Genomic DNA, 16,247 nt, shown 5'->3' with positions numbered 1-16,247 from the left:
CTACATGATTCCATATTAGTTATTTCATAGTTTTGATGTATTCACTATTATTCTACAATGTAGAAAATAGTAAAAATAAAGAAAAAACCTTGAATAAGTAGGTGTTCTAAAACTTTTGACAAGTAGTGTATATGTCAGGACAAAAGGGGACACTGAAACGGTAACAACCAAACTGACAGACTGTCTAGATGCAATCAAGAGATGGATGCAGTTGAACTTCCTAAAACTGAATTGCAACAAAACAGAGCTTGTGCTTATTGGCTCTAAGGGTGCACGGAGAAAGATGAGCACATTCTATCTACCTCTGGATGACATCAAACCGCAAGTAAGCAAAACTCAAGCCCCTCATTTGAAGCACACATCAGCAGCATCAAGAAAGTTTCATTTTTCCACCTGCATAACATTGCTCAAATCAGGTCATTCTTGCCCACTGCGGATGTAATGCACTGCTGACAGGAATCACAGTCAGGCTCCTGTCTCAACTTCAGATGATCCAGAACACAGCTGCCAGGATCCTCTCACAAACTACACACAAAAAAAACCACATCACCCATTTTACTCAAACTTCATTGGCTTCCTGTTCAATACAGGGTTAAATGTAAGATTCTGCTGCTCACCTTTAAGGCCCTCAAGGGTGATGCACCTAAATACATATGCCAACTTCTAGCAAACTATTCCCCAGTATGCACACAATGATTATCTATCTCAAACAGCCTGGTCACACCAGCAACAAACCAGTGCAGCATGGGTGACAGGGCCTTCTCGCATGGGAGCCGCTCAGCTCTGGAATGCACTACCTACACATGTCAAGGCGGCCTCTTCAATTTCCTTGTTTAAAACACAACTAAAGACCTACCTATTCAAGCTAGCTTTTAATGTTTGACCGCTTAATCTGCAATGTAAATTTTTGGGGTGACCCAAACAAATTCACATAGAAATCTGTTATAGATCTGCCATTCTACCATTCTAATTGAAGGCAAGTCTCATAAGCGGGTGATCTGTTTTTTTCTTACTTTCCGTTTTGTACACCAGCTTCAAACAGCTGAAAATAAAATATTTTGGGTTATTGAAAATATATTTCCCAACGGTTTAGATGGTACAATGATTCTCTACACTATTCATTGCTTGTTTTGTCAGATAAACTGAAATTAGGGAAACCATTCGAATTTTTGCAACCAGGAAATGGCAGAGTGATTTCGGCATATTAGCCATTAAAGTCTGTATTTTGTTTTAGTAGGTAATGGTATGATGGTGCTTGCTTTTCAATGTATGGTTGACAAATTTTGTCTGCGTTTTGTTTTCTACCTTATGCGCGTTGAGCGTCGGGAAATGCAGCTTACAAATTTAAAAGTATTATTATTCAATTGATTGGAAACAATACACCTCATGATTAATTTTGATACGTCATTGTTCTGATTTGTAGGCTAAAATGTGATCTCTGAAAATAAACATCCCTCTGATCATAATAGACCTTCATTTGCGCAAATTGTCATGGTCCTGAATAACTGTACTAACGGCCTACGAAATACATTCCTGCATCAAGAAGGAATCAGATGGGTAGGCTAAGCAAGTGAAACTCCCTTTACAATAGCAGGTGTTCGATCTGGGTTAGGCTAGGCCCTAGTCAGTCTTCTAACCTGGAGTGTGTCTGGTTTGCCGTTGGCTAAACAAATGGCAGGTCAACCCTCGAGGGCATGAACGGGAAGTTATATCAGAATTGGTATGTATCGTCTTTGACTCTAAGGTGGGATAATTGGGGTCACCGGGTTCACATGAAAGGACCCGCAGACACCGTCCAAACAGTAGGCAAACATTTTGGTCTTGCCTGGTCTCTGGGCTCTCATAAAAAAAAACACCCTAAATATTTGGAAGTATGACTTTTAACATAATTTGGCCTAATAAAAATGTTAGATCTATTCTAAACTAATTATTTAAAACATTTCCATTAATACGTGTGCCTTGCAGTCGGCATACGAGAAGCAAAACAAGAAACAATAGTCTACATTATCCAACGTCACTTCTCTCACATGCAAGTTATCATTATTTACTTATGTTTATTTATAAATATATATACATATATAAAAAAAGGTACATATATATATATATGTACTTTTTCATCGCACCATTTAGAACTGGTCAGAGCACCATCGAGTATATGGACAATGTCCATACCTACAGAATAATTCATAGAGAAAGTATCATTACTTGGTATGACGCGAGGAGTTATACACCTTATCGTATCCTGGATGAGCGGCAGTTTCAGAGTTATTCACCGGATCGTATCCTGGATGAGCAACAGTTCCCGAGGGCCTCGCCCTTCCACCGCTGTCCCCTCCGGGGACGTTGTTACCACTTCGTTTTCCCGCACCTTGCCTCAATGCACTGAAAGACGCAGCCAATTACGCAACAGTTTATGATAAAATAAACCGTGTGTGTATGTGTGTGTGTGTGCGTGTGCGTGTGTGATAATGTATAGATGATTGTTATTTTTTGCTATTATAAGCATATATTTGCCTATTGTTTATGATCAACATTAATCTGAACAGAGTTGGGGTCTTTAGCGGCGCCACTGTTGAGTTTGTGACATAACACCTTTGTTGGAGAGTACACACTACAAAAGGGACTTCTCCATTTGGCCTACGCTTTACCTGCTTTTGGTATCAGTCACAGTAGTTGTGGATTGTTGCCATAATTAGTATAATCAGATCAAATGGGCCATCATAATAGGTACTGTATATACCTACTGCCTCCCTTAGAGAGGGTTAGACATAAAGCCCCTTTAGGCCTAGGCTACATTGCAGTAGAACATATGTTGAAAATGTGTAAATACATTTAGCAAAAGTTATAGGTGTATCATAAGCATAGGCTACATGGACATGATAAATAAGTAGGCCTATATTTAGATTATTAGACCTGATAGAATTCACTATTCCACAGTCAAGGGTTAGCCTAATCTTATTGCTGCTTTTCTTTTGACAGATAATCCAATAATGTCTGTCTGTAAACAACAGGTTTCTATGGCACTGCCAAGAATAAACCCAATAGGATTTGCTCTGATCTTACAGCGCCCTCATTCGGTTTTCAAAGTACACCGCGAGTGCAGTGAGGAGCTTTTGGTGTGATGTAGCCATAGAGTAGGATAGAGGCCTCCAGTGGTCAAAAAGCTATTTTAGCATGGGCAGCGCCATTGAGGTCTTCCACCATTTTAATGTAGTCAACTAGGTGGGACTTCCAACTTCATTGGCTGATCCCTCCTGGTGACCCTGTTGGTATCATGTCCAACTGGGTCATCAGAAGGGATCAGCTAATCGTGAAGGATAAAATGTACTACTTCCAAATGGAGATTGCCTCAATGGCGCTGGCCATCCTGTCACAGACACTATAATGCCACAGATGAGTCATCTATGTATCTCTATGGATGTAGCCTCTGCCTAGCCTGCAGAGTCCCCGACGACGGGATCTTCTGGTTTTCGGGGGAAGTGGAAAAAGAGCCTGTGACGCGACATCCGCTTTTGGCGTTAACAAGGAGACAGACTATTTTAACCACTCCGCCACATTTACCGGATTGGCTGAACCGGGCCGAAGATAACCTCCCCGGTAGTTTTGTTCTTGTTAAGATCAGTATGTAGGGGGAACTAGTTTCAGACTGCGATGCCTCACATATGACGTTGGGTTGGATTTTCATTGGTTGTTTAGACTTGTTCACATGACCACAAGCTCGAGACGATGTAGCCTATTTGGAACTGGTTTGCTCTGGTCGTTTCTCATTCTGGCATTGCGTTTTGTTTATCCACATGTAACTGTTAAATAACATTAACGATACTTTACTCCATGAAAGATTTCCCACGGACTGGCCACATGATTTCAGGTATGGATATGAGGGCCTTTTGTTGTTGTTTTACTCGCGTATATAGCCTTTGATCATCGAGGCACGTTTCCAAACATCGAAACAATGTTATCGCTGTAAGTTTTTGATGAAGGTGTATTCATTATCAACGGGTACAATACTTATGCAATATGACATCTACTTGAATGGCCAGTTCAGCAAATAAAAACAGACAAATGGCACAGGTCTACACTGGGTATTCCACCCAGATCACTTTTCAATGTGCATAGGCAATTTATTCGTGGTACGGCACTCCAATTTACTGGCAAGGGAGAAAGAGGAACACAAACATAACATCTGAAACGATATGTTTTATCAGTTTTTATTTCACTATACCATGGATGTGGGAACAACGCATAACTGTGTTTGTCCATGACTTATTGCCAATTACAATGGGTCAAAATCCAAAAGTAATCTTATCTTTCCTAATGACATGGTAGTTGAAGATGATGACATGGTGTAGTTGAAGAACCATTTCAAGGGTGAAGCTTGAAAGAAACAGTATTTTCTCTAACGCTGACTCACCCCATAAGCATTCTTACTGATTTCCCTGCAAATTTAGATTCGTACGAAGAGAGAAACAGACAAGGCCAACCACAACAGACATGTTTTGTGCGAGGCTCCCTGTTGCATTTAGCACCAACACTATGTCATTTGTTAGACTAAAAGCACTTGTTATTGTTGTGTGTTAACCAAAATGGTCAACGTCATTCTGTTCATGTTCTGCCTTTTTAATTTTTTTTGTAGCTTGACAGCGTATTCATAGTCGCTAGAGCCCTGCCCTCAGTTGAGACGTGACTTGCAGCCCGGAGACAGCTAATTTAACTTCTCCTCAGAAACTGATGTTTCAGCATATCTAAAATGCCTCTGCTTTTCTGGAACATTTTGTCCAGAAAATGCATATTTTCCTATTGGAGTCATGAGCATGTGAAATACCTTCTACAAATTAAACGTTGAGCCATAAAATGTGCTCTGAAGGATCTCTCCTACTGTTTGTCAAATTATATCTATGGTGTGCACCATATAGGCCTGTGCATTATCGTGAACACCTGCCTGCAAATACTCCTGGCCTGTAGCTTTGACATCAGTCATTCTTCTTCTATATTGTTAATGACACCCAGAACTTTCCTATTGTGAATAGGTCTTGACACGCTCCCATAGAATTGGAGGGGCAGAGGCAGTGTGGAGACAATGGTGTGTCGTGGCTGGAATAACATTACTGACAGAGTACTGTATTCCGCCATTCATTGTGATTATAGGGGCACAGTGAGTAAGGTCACTCATCAGGCACCATAGAGATACAGCTCAACATGGTTCCTGTCACTTCAACGTCAAACAGAAAGGCACTTATCCCTAATTCCTGCTGTAAGTTGCTCTGGATACGAGAGTCTGCTAAATGACTCGAATGTAAAAATATAGTTTGGTCTTACATGATTTGATGTTATTTTCTTCTGTTTTGTTTAGAGCCTTTTCTGAGCTGCATTTTCTGATCAGAATCCTGAAGATCTTTGTCCAAAGAGAATACTCTGTAACAATGATTTCTGATATTCCATACGAGAAGGTGAGGTTTTTGTCAGTACTGTTGTCGTATGTTTTGGTAGAATTTTGTCTTAAGTTTTCTAACTTGTTATTATCTTCTTCTGGTGCAGATGTGTGATGTGGAGTCCAGGAGAGAAGAGTCCTGCAGGAAAGGACAGATGGTATCAAACGTTAATGATATTTACCAAGTAACCTGAAAATGGTGTCAAAATATGATTCAAACCTACAGTCAGACACACACTTTAGTCAATGGCCAAGGATGTGAGTCAAAGGGCAAAACCCTAAATCAATTTTCACGTGTATTTCTAGTCAATCCACCATGCATGCAGTCTGGAAATATCATCATTTAGCATATGGTTGCATCATAGCTATCAAAAAGTTGCATGTGAGACTTTGCACTTCTGCCCTGCTCTTCTATACCAGTGATTGTCAGAAAGCAGCACGCGCTGGTGTAACAGTATAGCTTCCATCCCTCTCCTCGCCCCGAACCAGGGACCCTCTGCACACATCAACAACTGACACCCACGAAGCATCGTTACCCATCATGCCACAAAAGCCGCGGCCCTTGCAGAGCAAGGGGAACAACTACTTCAAGGTCTCAGAGCCAGTGACGTCACCGATTGAAACGCTATTAGCGCGCACCACCGCTAACTAGCTAGCCGTTTCACATCGGTTACACTGGCTAACTTCACCTCTTGCGCTGTTCAACTGACGTTGGGCGCGTAATTCAAGTGATCTTCTGGGACCAATGTTTTCTAGAGCCCTGCCTGAGCCCTACCCATGCCAGCGACATTCAGGCCCTACCCAGGCCAGATTGCTTTTGCCCAAAACCCGAAATAACTTCCTCCATTAGCTATTCCTCTCTGTGTGTCACCTGCTTGCTCTGCATGCGCTCTGCTTATCTTGGCTCTGCGTGTGTCTGTGAGTAGCCATAGTAATGGCTCTGCTTGGGCTGCTTAATGACGAGACTTGAGAGGGCGCAGAGCATGGCTGTTAGCTACTTTTCTTCACTCTAAACTCCGACAACTCGAGGAACATTATTATTTTCTGTGAAATAATCTCTCCTGTCTTTATATTTGAGGTTGAAGCACTTTTAACATCTACGTGTTGGACCAAGTTCAAACCACACACCAGCCAGTTAGAGAGAGGGGAATCTTGGGAGTTGTAGGAATTGACTCAAACTGGCAATTGGGAACATCAGGACTGATCAGGACATTCAACGCTAAATATCTACTCGGGCATTGTTTTGAAATGCAATTTGTTGTGTGAATGTGTCTCCTATGGACTACTGAAAACAACAACCACTGAATTACAGAGGCAAAATAGTCCTTTACCCAAACAGATTCTCACAGGACTCATGGGGATTATATACAACCTCTGTTCCATAACCGTTATCTCATTCCTCTTTGGTCAGGGTCACCTCTACATGACTGTGCTCCTGATCCAGCCACCTCTGTGTGTAGTATTATAGGTGTCTGCTGGGTCTCACTGGAGTGGCCACTCTGCTATTGGCTGCCCTGTTCCTCCAGACCCTGCTGCTTCCTGTGGTTAACTCCTCCCCAAACAAGCCCAGCTTCAAGCTCCCACTTCCTCTCGCTGACACCTGCACCGACCCCTGCAAGTGAGTGTGACACTGTAAACATCTTATTCTGCTCGTTCATACTCTATTATTCTGCAGCTTTAACTCATTTGTGGTTGCGTGTTTAACCACCATGGTCATGTTTTGCAGAACAGGTCCTATCATTAACTGTTCAAGGTTTTAGTAAAACGCTGACGCTTCCTTTCTCTATTCCAGAATCGTTCTGTTGGAGAGCATCCCAGAGGGGTTAGAGTTCAACTCTAGTGTCACCAACCCATCCATCTACCAGGCTTGGCTCAACCTGATTAGTGAGGCTCGCAGTAGCGTGGACATTGCGTCTTTTTATTGGACGCTCACCAACAAAGATACAGGCACTCACGAGCCAACAGCGAATCAGGTGAGTGCGTTCTGTGATTGGCAGCCAATGTGATGTCAGATCTAACCTGTGGGTAGATGTGGGTTATTTTAGTCTAAACAGTTATGTTTTATCAATAGGGTGAGGATGTCCTGAATAGGCTAGTTCAGGTGTCTCGGAAGCTCTCTGTCCGCATCGCTGTAAATACACCAACAGAGTCCCAACCTCAGGAAGACATCAATCTCTTAAAAAGTTCTGGTAAGGTTTCTCTGACTGCATTTATGTTTTCAATTTAATTGAATTTGCAAAAGTTAAATTGACACCAATCAAGCCGCTACCTACAGTAAGGAAGTATTATTCTGTTTGCTTTTTTGTTGTGATAATGGTAGCTCATTTTTATCAGGTGCTGATGTAAGAGCCGTGAACATGCGGGATTTAACCACTGGAGTACTTCACACAAAGTTCTGGGTGGTAGACAACAAGCACATTTATATTGGCAGTGCCAACATGGACTGGAGGTCCCTTACCCAGGTGAGTCTTCTCTGTGCCCTCACAACCCCGCCTCACCCCCATAATTTCTGTTTTGTTTTTATTTGTAAACAAAAACATCCATTGTTCAAAATGAGTTCCTTAAACCGTTTGAAGAGTTATGCTTGTGGTTTTTGGAGGAAGTAATTACATGTCCTTGTTCTTTTCTAGTGTAAACATATCACAAGTTTGTAGTGTCGAGGTATTGTCTAAAATTAGCACATCAAGTGGAGGGAAGGTAGCTTTGGTTTAATCTGTGAAACTTGTCCTCTGTTGCTGTCCTGTTTAGGTGAAGGAGCTGGGGGCTGTGGTGTACAACTGCAGCTGCTTGGCTGCAGACCTGGAGAAGATCTTCGAGGCCTACTGGTACCTTGGGCAAAAAGACACACCCATCCCGTCTCCTTGGCCCAGCAGTTTCAACACTCCTTACAATAAGGACACGCCCCTGCAGCTGCCACTCAACGGCACAACCTCCAGCGTGTATCTGTCGGTAAGAATTGACTGAAGGTGCACATTTTCAGAGAAAGTAATCCAATAATTGGATCATATAATACAAATTGGACCGGTTTGTGAAGTCTGGTTATGAAATTCTCCATATTAATTTTCTCTGGTCCTATGTTCAGCATACTACTATACTTCATTTGACTGTGCTGTACCCTCAGAGCTCTCCACCATCTTTCTGTGCTGCCGGGAGAACCAGAGATCTGCAGTCTATTCTCAGTGTGATGGAGGACGCACGGGAGTTTGTCTACATCGCTGTCATGAACTACTTGCCCACCATGGAGTTTTCAAAACCCAAACGGTAAGCCTTCTATTTTAATGTATTAACCTCACCAAAGTTTGCGATTTTTATGTATTCAGTGTATAATTAATAAAGCACACAAGGCCTAACCTTCTGTGTGGTGCCCACTGCAGTTACTGGGCAGAAATTGACACTCAGATCAGACGTGTGGCATACGAGAAGCGGGTGAAGGTGCGCCTGCTCATCAGCTGTTGGGCGAGCACTTCGCCTGTCATGATCCCCTTCCTGAAAGCCTTGGATTCAATGCAGGAACCCAAGGCCAAGCTGGATGTCCAGGTGGTGAGTAGGACCTCTCGCTACTCATGCACTTTACTTATCATCCTTAGTATGTCAAGCTCCTCCAGAAGAGCAATTGTTGGATAATAAACTCTTCACTGTTTTACAGAAACTCTTTATTGTGCCAGCCAATCCAAAGCAGAAAGAAATCCCCTTTGCCAGAGTCAACCACAACAAGTACATGGTGACAGACAAGGTTGCCTACATAGGTAATTCTCTCTCCTAGATAGCATATGCACCAGTCATGCTTCTGTATCATTCCAATCAACAATTTCTCATGTTAAAACCAGAGGTAACTTCTCAGAATTTCTGCACATACCAGATCCCATGCACTACAAAATGCAACTCTATTGTGTTTCCCATTGATCACCAGGTACCTCTAACTGGTCTGGAGACTATTTTGTGAACACTGCTGGATCGGCTTTGGTGGTGAACCAAACGGCTGCCCAGTCAGTGGAGCCTACGGTCCAGGCACAACTACAGGCCGTGTTCGAAAGGGACTGGGACTCCGCCTACAGCACCCCAATCCACCAGCACGCCGACCTCAAAATGGTGTGTTAGATACAATACTACACTCTAGACCAGTGGTTCCCAACTCCTCGAGTACCCCCAATAGCACACGTTTTTGTTGTATCCCCATCAAAAAAAACGACTGATTCAACTCATTGAGGGCCTGATATATATAGTTGACAAGTTGAATCAGGTGTGCTTGTCTGGGGCTACAATAACAATGTGTACTGTTGGAGGTACTTGAGGACTGGAGTTGGGAACTGCCGCCCTAGACTGTTGCAGGGCCTGTGTCCTCCAAGCCAGCATGGGAAGGAATTGGATGTAAGCGGCCCAATATAGCATGTCGAAACTGGATTCGAAGCCCAATTCGTTTTTTTTGTTGCCAAGTATGCACATTTCTTCTCTCTCACCCTGTACACTAGTTCTAATCAGCAGCAGTGTCTGGGACGATTTCTTAAATTGCAGCAAAAAAATATATTTTTATATAATTGCAGGATATGTACTGTACCAGAAGATGGGTAAAAACTATGCTGCCCTCTGCAGCGTCAGTGTGTCTTATCACCTCAACGATCAAAACACAAGCCTGTGTGTTTTTAATGAACTTTGGGTAACTCTTTGGGAATACATCCCAGTGAATCTCAGGGAAATTGCTATATTATGTGTTGAATGTTTGGACTGATGTTTCTAGGCATGCTGGTTTGATCCTTTTTATTATATTTCATGTATGATTGGTGTGTTGTGCCTTGTTTTTCTATGTAGCCTAGACTAGTTAAAAATATATACATTCAATCATTCTGAATCCTTCTTCCTTTCAAACTAGTAGGTTTGCCATAGAATTGTGCAGTAACTGATTTCATATGTGTGCATTAAAGTCCAGAAAACATTGTATTTTTCTGGAATTTGCACTGCGTGGAGCGTGTCTTATGTGAGCAGTGCAGTGGAGAATGTTGTCAATGCAACTCAAAATAAGTGTTTAAAAGCACTGCACTGCGTATTATTTGGCAAGCACTAATATTGTACGATATTGATTGCATTTTGTACACACTACTTCGTTTATGCGGCAATGTCCTAATAAATTGAATTTAAACAGTCTATCATTTCATTTTTAGCAGTTGTATGCACAAGTGTTTAGAATAACTAAGTCTATCCTCCCTCTCTTATTTCATTAGCATGAGTAATGCATGCAGTCTTGCAAATGATACATTTATTTATCCATTGTGCAGTCAATCAATATGAAACTCATTACGACAACATTCTCAGAGGACTGTTTTAAAAAGTGGGTTTACTTGTATATTCAGGCCTGCTTTGCATTGGCAGAGTGTCTGATTTGTGTATTGAGGAGATCACATTGGATAAGAGGAGCTGTTGGAAGCCCTCAGCTTTGGTACGGTACTGGCACATGTATCTGCTGACCCCCCTCCAGGAGACTGCAGTGGAGGTAGTGCTGCTGCATGGCTACAGCAGGGTGGGGGGCCATAGCCCTGGTATGAGGCCACCTCTGGATCCGAGGTCCATGCCAGCCACCATTGGCCACAATGACAGGAGTAGCCTTCAGGTTCAAAATGGAGAAACTGGATCTCCTGTGGGAGAGGGATACCAAAATGACAAACTGTTCCAGAATTGTAATCCCCACAGCATTTTATACAGTATTATGGTCCTAATCTCTATTGAACATGAGTTTGTATCTCCAAAATGACATACTCTAACCTCCAGGCCATAATCACAGGCTGCCTCCTTTGCCACTGCCTGCTCCCTGGGCCCTGCAAGGTCCTGTTGGGTGGTAGAGTCCCTAAAAAAGAGACTGGAGCCTTTGGGCTCACCTGTTTTGTCCACCTGGGGCCCAGAGGTGTAGCTCAACCGGTGGGTAAGATCGGACTGTGACGACCTGGCCGCTGACTGCCTCAGGCGCTGGCTCTCACACAGCCTGTTGAAATAGGACAGCATGGGTCCACTCTGCTGGTGGAGCCTCAGAGAGTACAGTCTAGCTCAGTCTCCTGGAAGGCACCGGATCGGAGGATGTACTTCCTCCGATCCGTCGACCCCTGCTGCTTCCCCAGGGTACGGCCTTCTGTGCCTGAGGGGGGGACGCTTCTTGTTGGGCTTGTGCTGCCATTTATTCTCTCCTCGACTGTTGGCAGTGAGCTTGAAGAAATTGTGAACCTTGCTGGCCATGTTGAGCAGATGGGCTTGCGGTAGTCCTTGCGTCTCGCAGATGTCACTTGATCAAACTATGAATAGCCGGGATACAGAGGCCATCCAAGGAACAACTCTGACATTACACAACCCAGAGACCACATGTCCACTTTCTCACAGAATGGAAGGCTGAGGAGGATTTCAGGAGACCTATAGAACCTGTGAGTTATTTCAAAACCAGGGTAAGACCAAATTTAAGTTGTTTTTTTCTTTCCCAAAATGATTGTTTGTGGAAGTAGTCAGTTTGGGTTCACACAGACACCCTGAATTTGTTTTAATGATCACATTCATAAATACAAGATATCACAAAGCTTGTGGTGCAACATAGGTTCTACCTGGATTGGATGTATGGCTCCTTAACAAAATGCACCTCACTGAAAATACTTGCAGAACCAAAATCAATCAACTTTATGCTGAAGGGATGGCGACCATTATATTTTCAGGTTTCAAATCAGCATAAATGATGGTGAGTTCCTTCAGCTTTGCTAGTACTTTTATCATCTGACACGTGATGGTACAGATGTTGCTTACCCTTTGATTTCAAACCATTCTCTTTCTGAAACTGATACAGGTTCTTCTCCAATAGTTAAAAAAACATGTAATAATTAGTTTGGTCTCGACATGCCTCGTGAAATTGAACTATGTGGCTTGTCTTCAAATTATTCGGGGAAAGAGCACCTATACGTTTGAATTCATTTTCTATTTCGGTGTATATCAATTTTCATAATTTTTACCGCCACTACTTCTCCATCACCCCAACATTTTGACACTTTTCCGAAGATGCCCTTTCCCACTATATCCAAAGTGTGGTAAACTTCAGTTTCAGAATAGATAACTCTCATTCTCAGCTTGCTTCCTTCTCTTTGTAGTGATTTTATTTATTTAAATTCTTAATTCAAAATTCGTATTGTTTATTATTTTATTTTTTTACGAAAAAAAACGGGGGAAAAAGATATGATGCTGAAAAAAAATGTAGTGATTTTAATTTCAATTATAAGCATTTTGTCAATAGCTCTAAATCCATGGAACGTTACCTGGGCGATCTAACAATTCTAACAATTCTATTTTGAAAGTTTCATCAGCATTAAACTATTTGCATAAATTACAATACCTTCACTTGTTAAATGACCGATTTTTTGAAAATCATCATCTTCAATCATCATCGATTATATTAGTTGGTTAATACCGATAAGACAACAAATTAGGCGTTTATGATGATGATGATGATGATGATACATGATTAAAAATGTATGAATACAGTATTATTACATTTTTGTATTATTGTTATTATTACAATAGTACATAGGCTAAATAAATAAATACATTTGTTCACTGTTTTTATTGCAGAAAAAATGACAAGGCCTAGCGAATGCCTACATACAGTAAGTAGCCTATGTTTGTCTATATGCATAATCCTTGAGACTACAATATAATTCCGATGTCCATGGCCTCCATCTATCCAACCCTTTCCACATCATCAGACGAAGGAGGGGCATATGTTATGTCACCAATTAGTTTGTGACCGGGTAAAAATGACGGTATATAGGCCTATATCAAACACAATACATTTTGCCCTACAGTTTGTAGTTAATTATGGCAGTCGTTTATTGTTTTTCTTTTTTAAAGAGTGGCTGGTAGGCTATAGAATTGTGCAGCTCATGCTCTATCCACGACAATTGTCCCGTTATCTAATGATGCTGGGTTAGGCTTCCAAAGTTTTTACAGATTGAATTTCGAGCGTCTAAATCATCCACCATAAAGATGAGGTAAGAATACAAGTATTTCTGTTACAATTCATATTTGATTGGTGATTTAGTAGCCTACGTTTGTCACTATCCTTTTTGATCTCACACACAGTTCTCAATGCAAACCACTGGTAATTAAGGTTTCATAACGCGATAATAGGCTTTCATATAGATTGATGAAAAATTTGAATTTATACATACATTTGAGTCTAACACAGGCAAATTATAGGATGTGTGTGGTTTGCTTTGACTTCATTGTAGACTCCGTATAAAGGTATCAGTAATGACCCTCTAAGGTGACTTTAGGGTAGCCTAACATTGGTGGACAAAACATGCGCAGAACCAGTGTTGGGGAATAGTGAACTACATGTAGTTCAACTAGTAATTTAACTACATTTTGCAATAGGTAGTAGTTGAACTAAATTCAAATCTAGAGTGTTTGCTTTTTTGCCATGTAGCCGTTTATCTAACTACTGGAACTACACACTACTTTCTTGTAGAAACAAAATAAAATATAGGTGAAGTAGGCAATAATTTCCTTTCTTGCCTAATTCTCTCTTTTTTTTGTGTAGGCAGTTTGTGTTGACAGTTTTTGTTTTTGTGTTTTTTTTGTGTGTTTTTGTGTAGGCTAAAGTTCACATTCTGTTAACATATGACCCCAAATTGATCTGACTTGCAATATGTAGTCTATGACATTTCACAAAGTAGTTTGGATGTAGTGAACAACTTTTTCAAAGTAACTTTTGTTAACTAAACAATCTTTTTCTTAAGGGTAGGGTATCTTAACCAGTGGTGTAAAGTACTGAAGTAAAAATACTTTAAAGTACTACTTAAGTAGTGTTTTGGGGTATATGTACTTTACTTTACTATTTATTTACTACTTTACTTTACTATTTACTTTACAACTTTGACTTTTACTTCAGTACATTCCTGAAGAAATGTATGTACTTTTTACTCCATACATTTTCCCTAAGACCCAAAAGTACTCATTACATTTTAAATGCTTATCTCTGAGTGTTGGAGTGTGCCCTGGAGTGTGCTTAATATAAGGACCTAAAAATGATTTACACTTTTATTTTTACCTTTAAGTATATTTTAGCAATTACATTCACTTTTGATACTTAAGTATAATTAAAACGAAATACTTTTAGACTTTTACACAAGTAGTATTTTACTGGGTCACTTTCACTTTTTCTTGAGTCAGTTTCTATTAAAGGTATCTTTACTTTTACTCAAGTATGATATTGGATACTTTTTCCAACACTGATCTTAACTTCTTCCAGTGTAAAATAATTGGTAGCTTGGTAAACTATATTTTCAGAGTAGCTCCCCCAACACTGCCCAGAATAATAAGATTGATAAGATTATTTGTGATCATTAATATTTGAAGATTATGGAACAATACCGAGAACACCAGAATATAATATTTTGAAGATTATTGAACAATACCCAGAACACCAGAGTATAATATTTGTCACATTTTGAACCATTTAGGACCCCAAACAAAAGGATAATAGATAAGGGCTACATTCAATCTTATCATAGAAGTATCATTATTGCTAGCTCGATTGAAATTTAATGGCAATGTTTGCTGAGACTGCATTCATGGTAAACACATACTATATGTTGGAAATCACCTTTATATTTGAACCAGGAGCTTCAGCCAGGGGCGCAACTTTCATTCGGGACGGGGGGATATATCCCCAGTTTTATAATTGGAATGTGATACAAGGTGTGCTTTAGGACCATGAGGACAAGTGGGCTGTTTGGAGCGTTTAAACTACTGGATAAAATAAATATAAACTCAGCAAAAAAAGAAACGCCCCTTTTTTAGGACCCTGTCTCTCAAAGATAATTCGTAAAAAATTGAAATAACTTCACAGATCTTCATTGTAAAGGGTTTAAACATAAACAATTAATGAACATGCACCTGTGGAACGATCATTAAGACACTAATAGCTTACAGACAGTTGACAATTAAGGTCACAGTTCTGAAAACTTAGGACACTAAACAGGCCTTTCTACTGACTCTGAAAAACACCAAAAGAAAGATGCCCCGGGTCCCTGCTCATCTGTGTGAATGTGCCTTAGGCATGCTGCAAGGAGGCATGAGGACTGCAGATGTGGCCAGGGCAATGAATTGCACTGTCGTACTGTGAGACGCCTAAGACAGCGCTACAGGGAGACAGAACAGACAGCTGATCGTCCTCGCAGTGGCAGACCACGTGTAACAACACCTGCACAGGATCGGTACATCCAAACATCACACCTGCAGGACAGGTACAGGATGGCAACAACAACTGCCCGAGTTACACAAGGAACGCACAATCCCTCCATCAGTGCTCAGACTGTCCGCAATAGGCTGAGAGATGCTGGACTGAGGGCTTGTAGGCCTGTTGTAAGGTCCTCACCAGACATCACCGGCAACAACGTTGCCTATGGGCACAAACCCACCATCGCTGGACCAGACAGGACTGGCAAAAAGTTATCTTCACTGACGAGTCGCGGTTTTGTCTAACCAAGGGTGATGGTCGGATTCCCTCAAAGGAATGAGCGTTACACCGAGGCCTGTACTCTGGAGCGGGATCGATTTGGAGGTTGAAGGTCCGTCATGGTCTGGGGCGGTGTGTCACAGCATCATCGGACTGAGCATGTTGTCATTGCAGGCAATCTCAATGCTGTGAGTTACAGGGAAGACATCCTCCTTCCTCATGTGGTACCCTTCCTGCAGGCTCATCCTGACATGACCCTCCAGCATGCCACCAGCCATACTGCTCGTTCTGTGCATGATTTCCTGCAAGACAGGAATGTCAGTGTTCTGCCATGGCCAGCGA

The 16,247-nt window shown here is 41.4% G+C and overlaps 1 protein-coding gene across 5 annotated transcripts; it reads left to right on the top strand.

The window, feature by feature from the left end:
* Positions 1-3,490: 3,490 nt before the first annotated feature.
* Positions 3,491-10,567, top strand: LOC112266777 (5'-3' exonuclease PLD3). Of its 5 annotated transcripts, XM_024444565.2 has the most exons (14): positions 3,509-3,597; positions 3,839-3,868; positions 5,146-5,251; positions 5,351-5,447; positions 5,536-5,586; positions 6,889-7,046; positions 7,221-7,401; positions 7,500-7,617; positions 7,763-7,890; positions 8,177-8,377; positions 8,550-8,689; positions 8,803-8,968; positions 9,075-9,174; positions 9,339-10,567. In XM_024444565.2, exons 4-14 carry the CDS (start codon positions 5,421-5,423, stop codon positions 9,524-9,526), a joined length of 1,458 nt encoding a protein of 485 aa, XP_024300333.1. In that variant the 5' UTR covers positions 3,509-3,597; positions 3,839-3,868; positions 5,146-5,251; positions 5,351-5,420; the 3' UTR covers positions 9,527-10,567. The 5 variants fall into 5 exon arrangements, with proteins under 5 accessions (XP_024300332.1, XP_042153086.1, XP_024300333.1 ...); XM_024444564.2 differs by having other exon boundaries at positions 3,491-3,868; positions 5,146-5,229; XM_042297152.1 differs by having other exon boundaries at positions 3,491-3,868.
* The last annotated feature ends 5,680 nt before the right edge of the window (positions 10,568-16,247 follow it).

Source organism: Oncorhynchus tshawytscha, linkage group LG14, assembly GCF_018296145.1.
Source record: "Oncorhynchus tshawytscha isolate Ot180627B linkage group LG14, Otsh_v2.0, whole genome shotgun sequence".
Classification (NCBI taxonomy): domain Eukaryota; kingdom Metazoa; phylum Chordata; class Actinopteri; order Salmoniformes; family Salmonidae; genus Oncorhynchus; species Oncorhynchus tshawytscha.
The sequence above is the reverse complement of the archived record's forward strand: the minus strand, read 5'-3'. Positions and strand labels throughout refer to the sequence as shown.

What these genes read in the sequence shown, in the direction of transcription:
- LOC112266777 (XM_024444564.2), top strand. Translation starts at nt 5,421, where the DNA reads ATGATTTCTGATATTCCATACGAGAAG. An exon ending in CTGATATTCCATACGAGAAG is followed by an intron (nt 5,448 to 5,535) that starts GTGAGGTTTTTG and finishes CTTCTGGTGCAG; the next exon opens with ATGTGTGATGTGGAGTCCAG. An exon ending in CCTCCAGCGTGTATCTGTCG is followed by an intron (nt 8,378 to 8,549) that starts GTAAGAATTGAC and finishes CTGTACCCTCAG; the next exon opens with AGCTCTCCACCATCTTTCTG.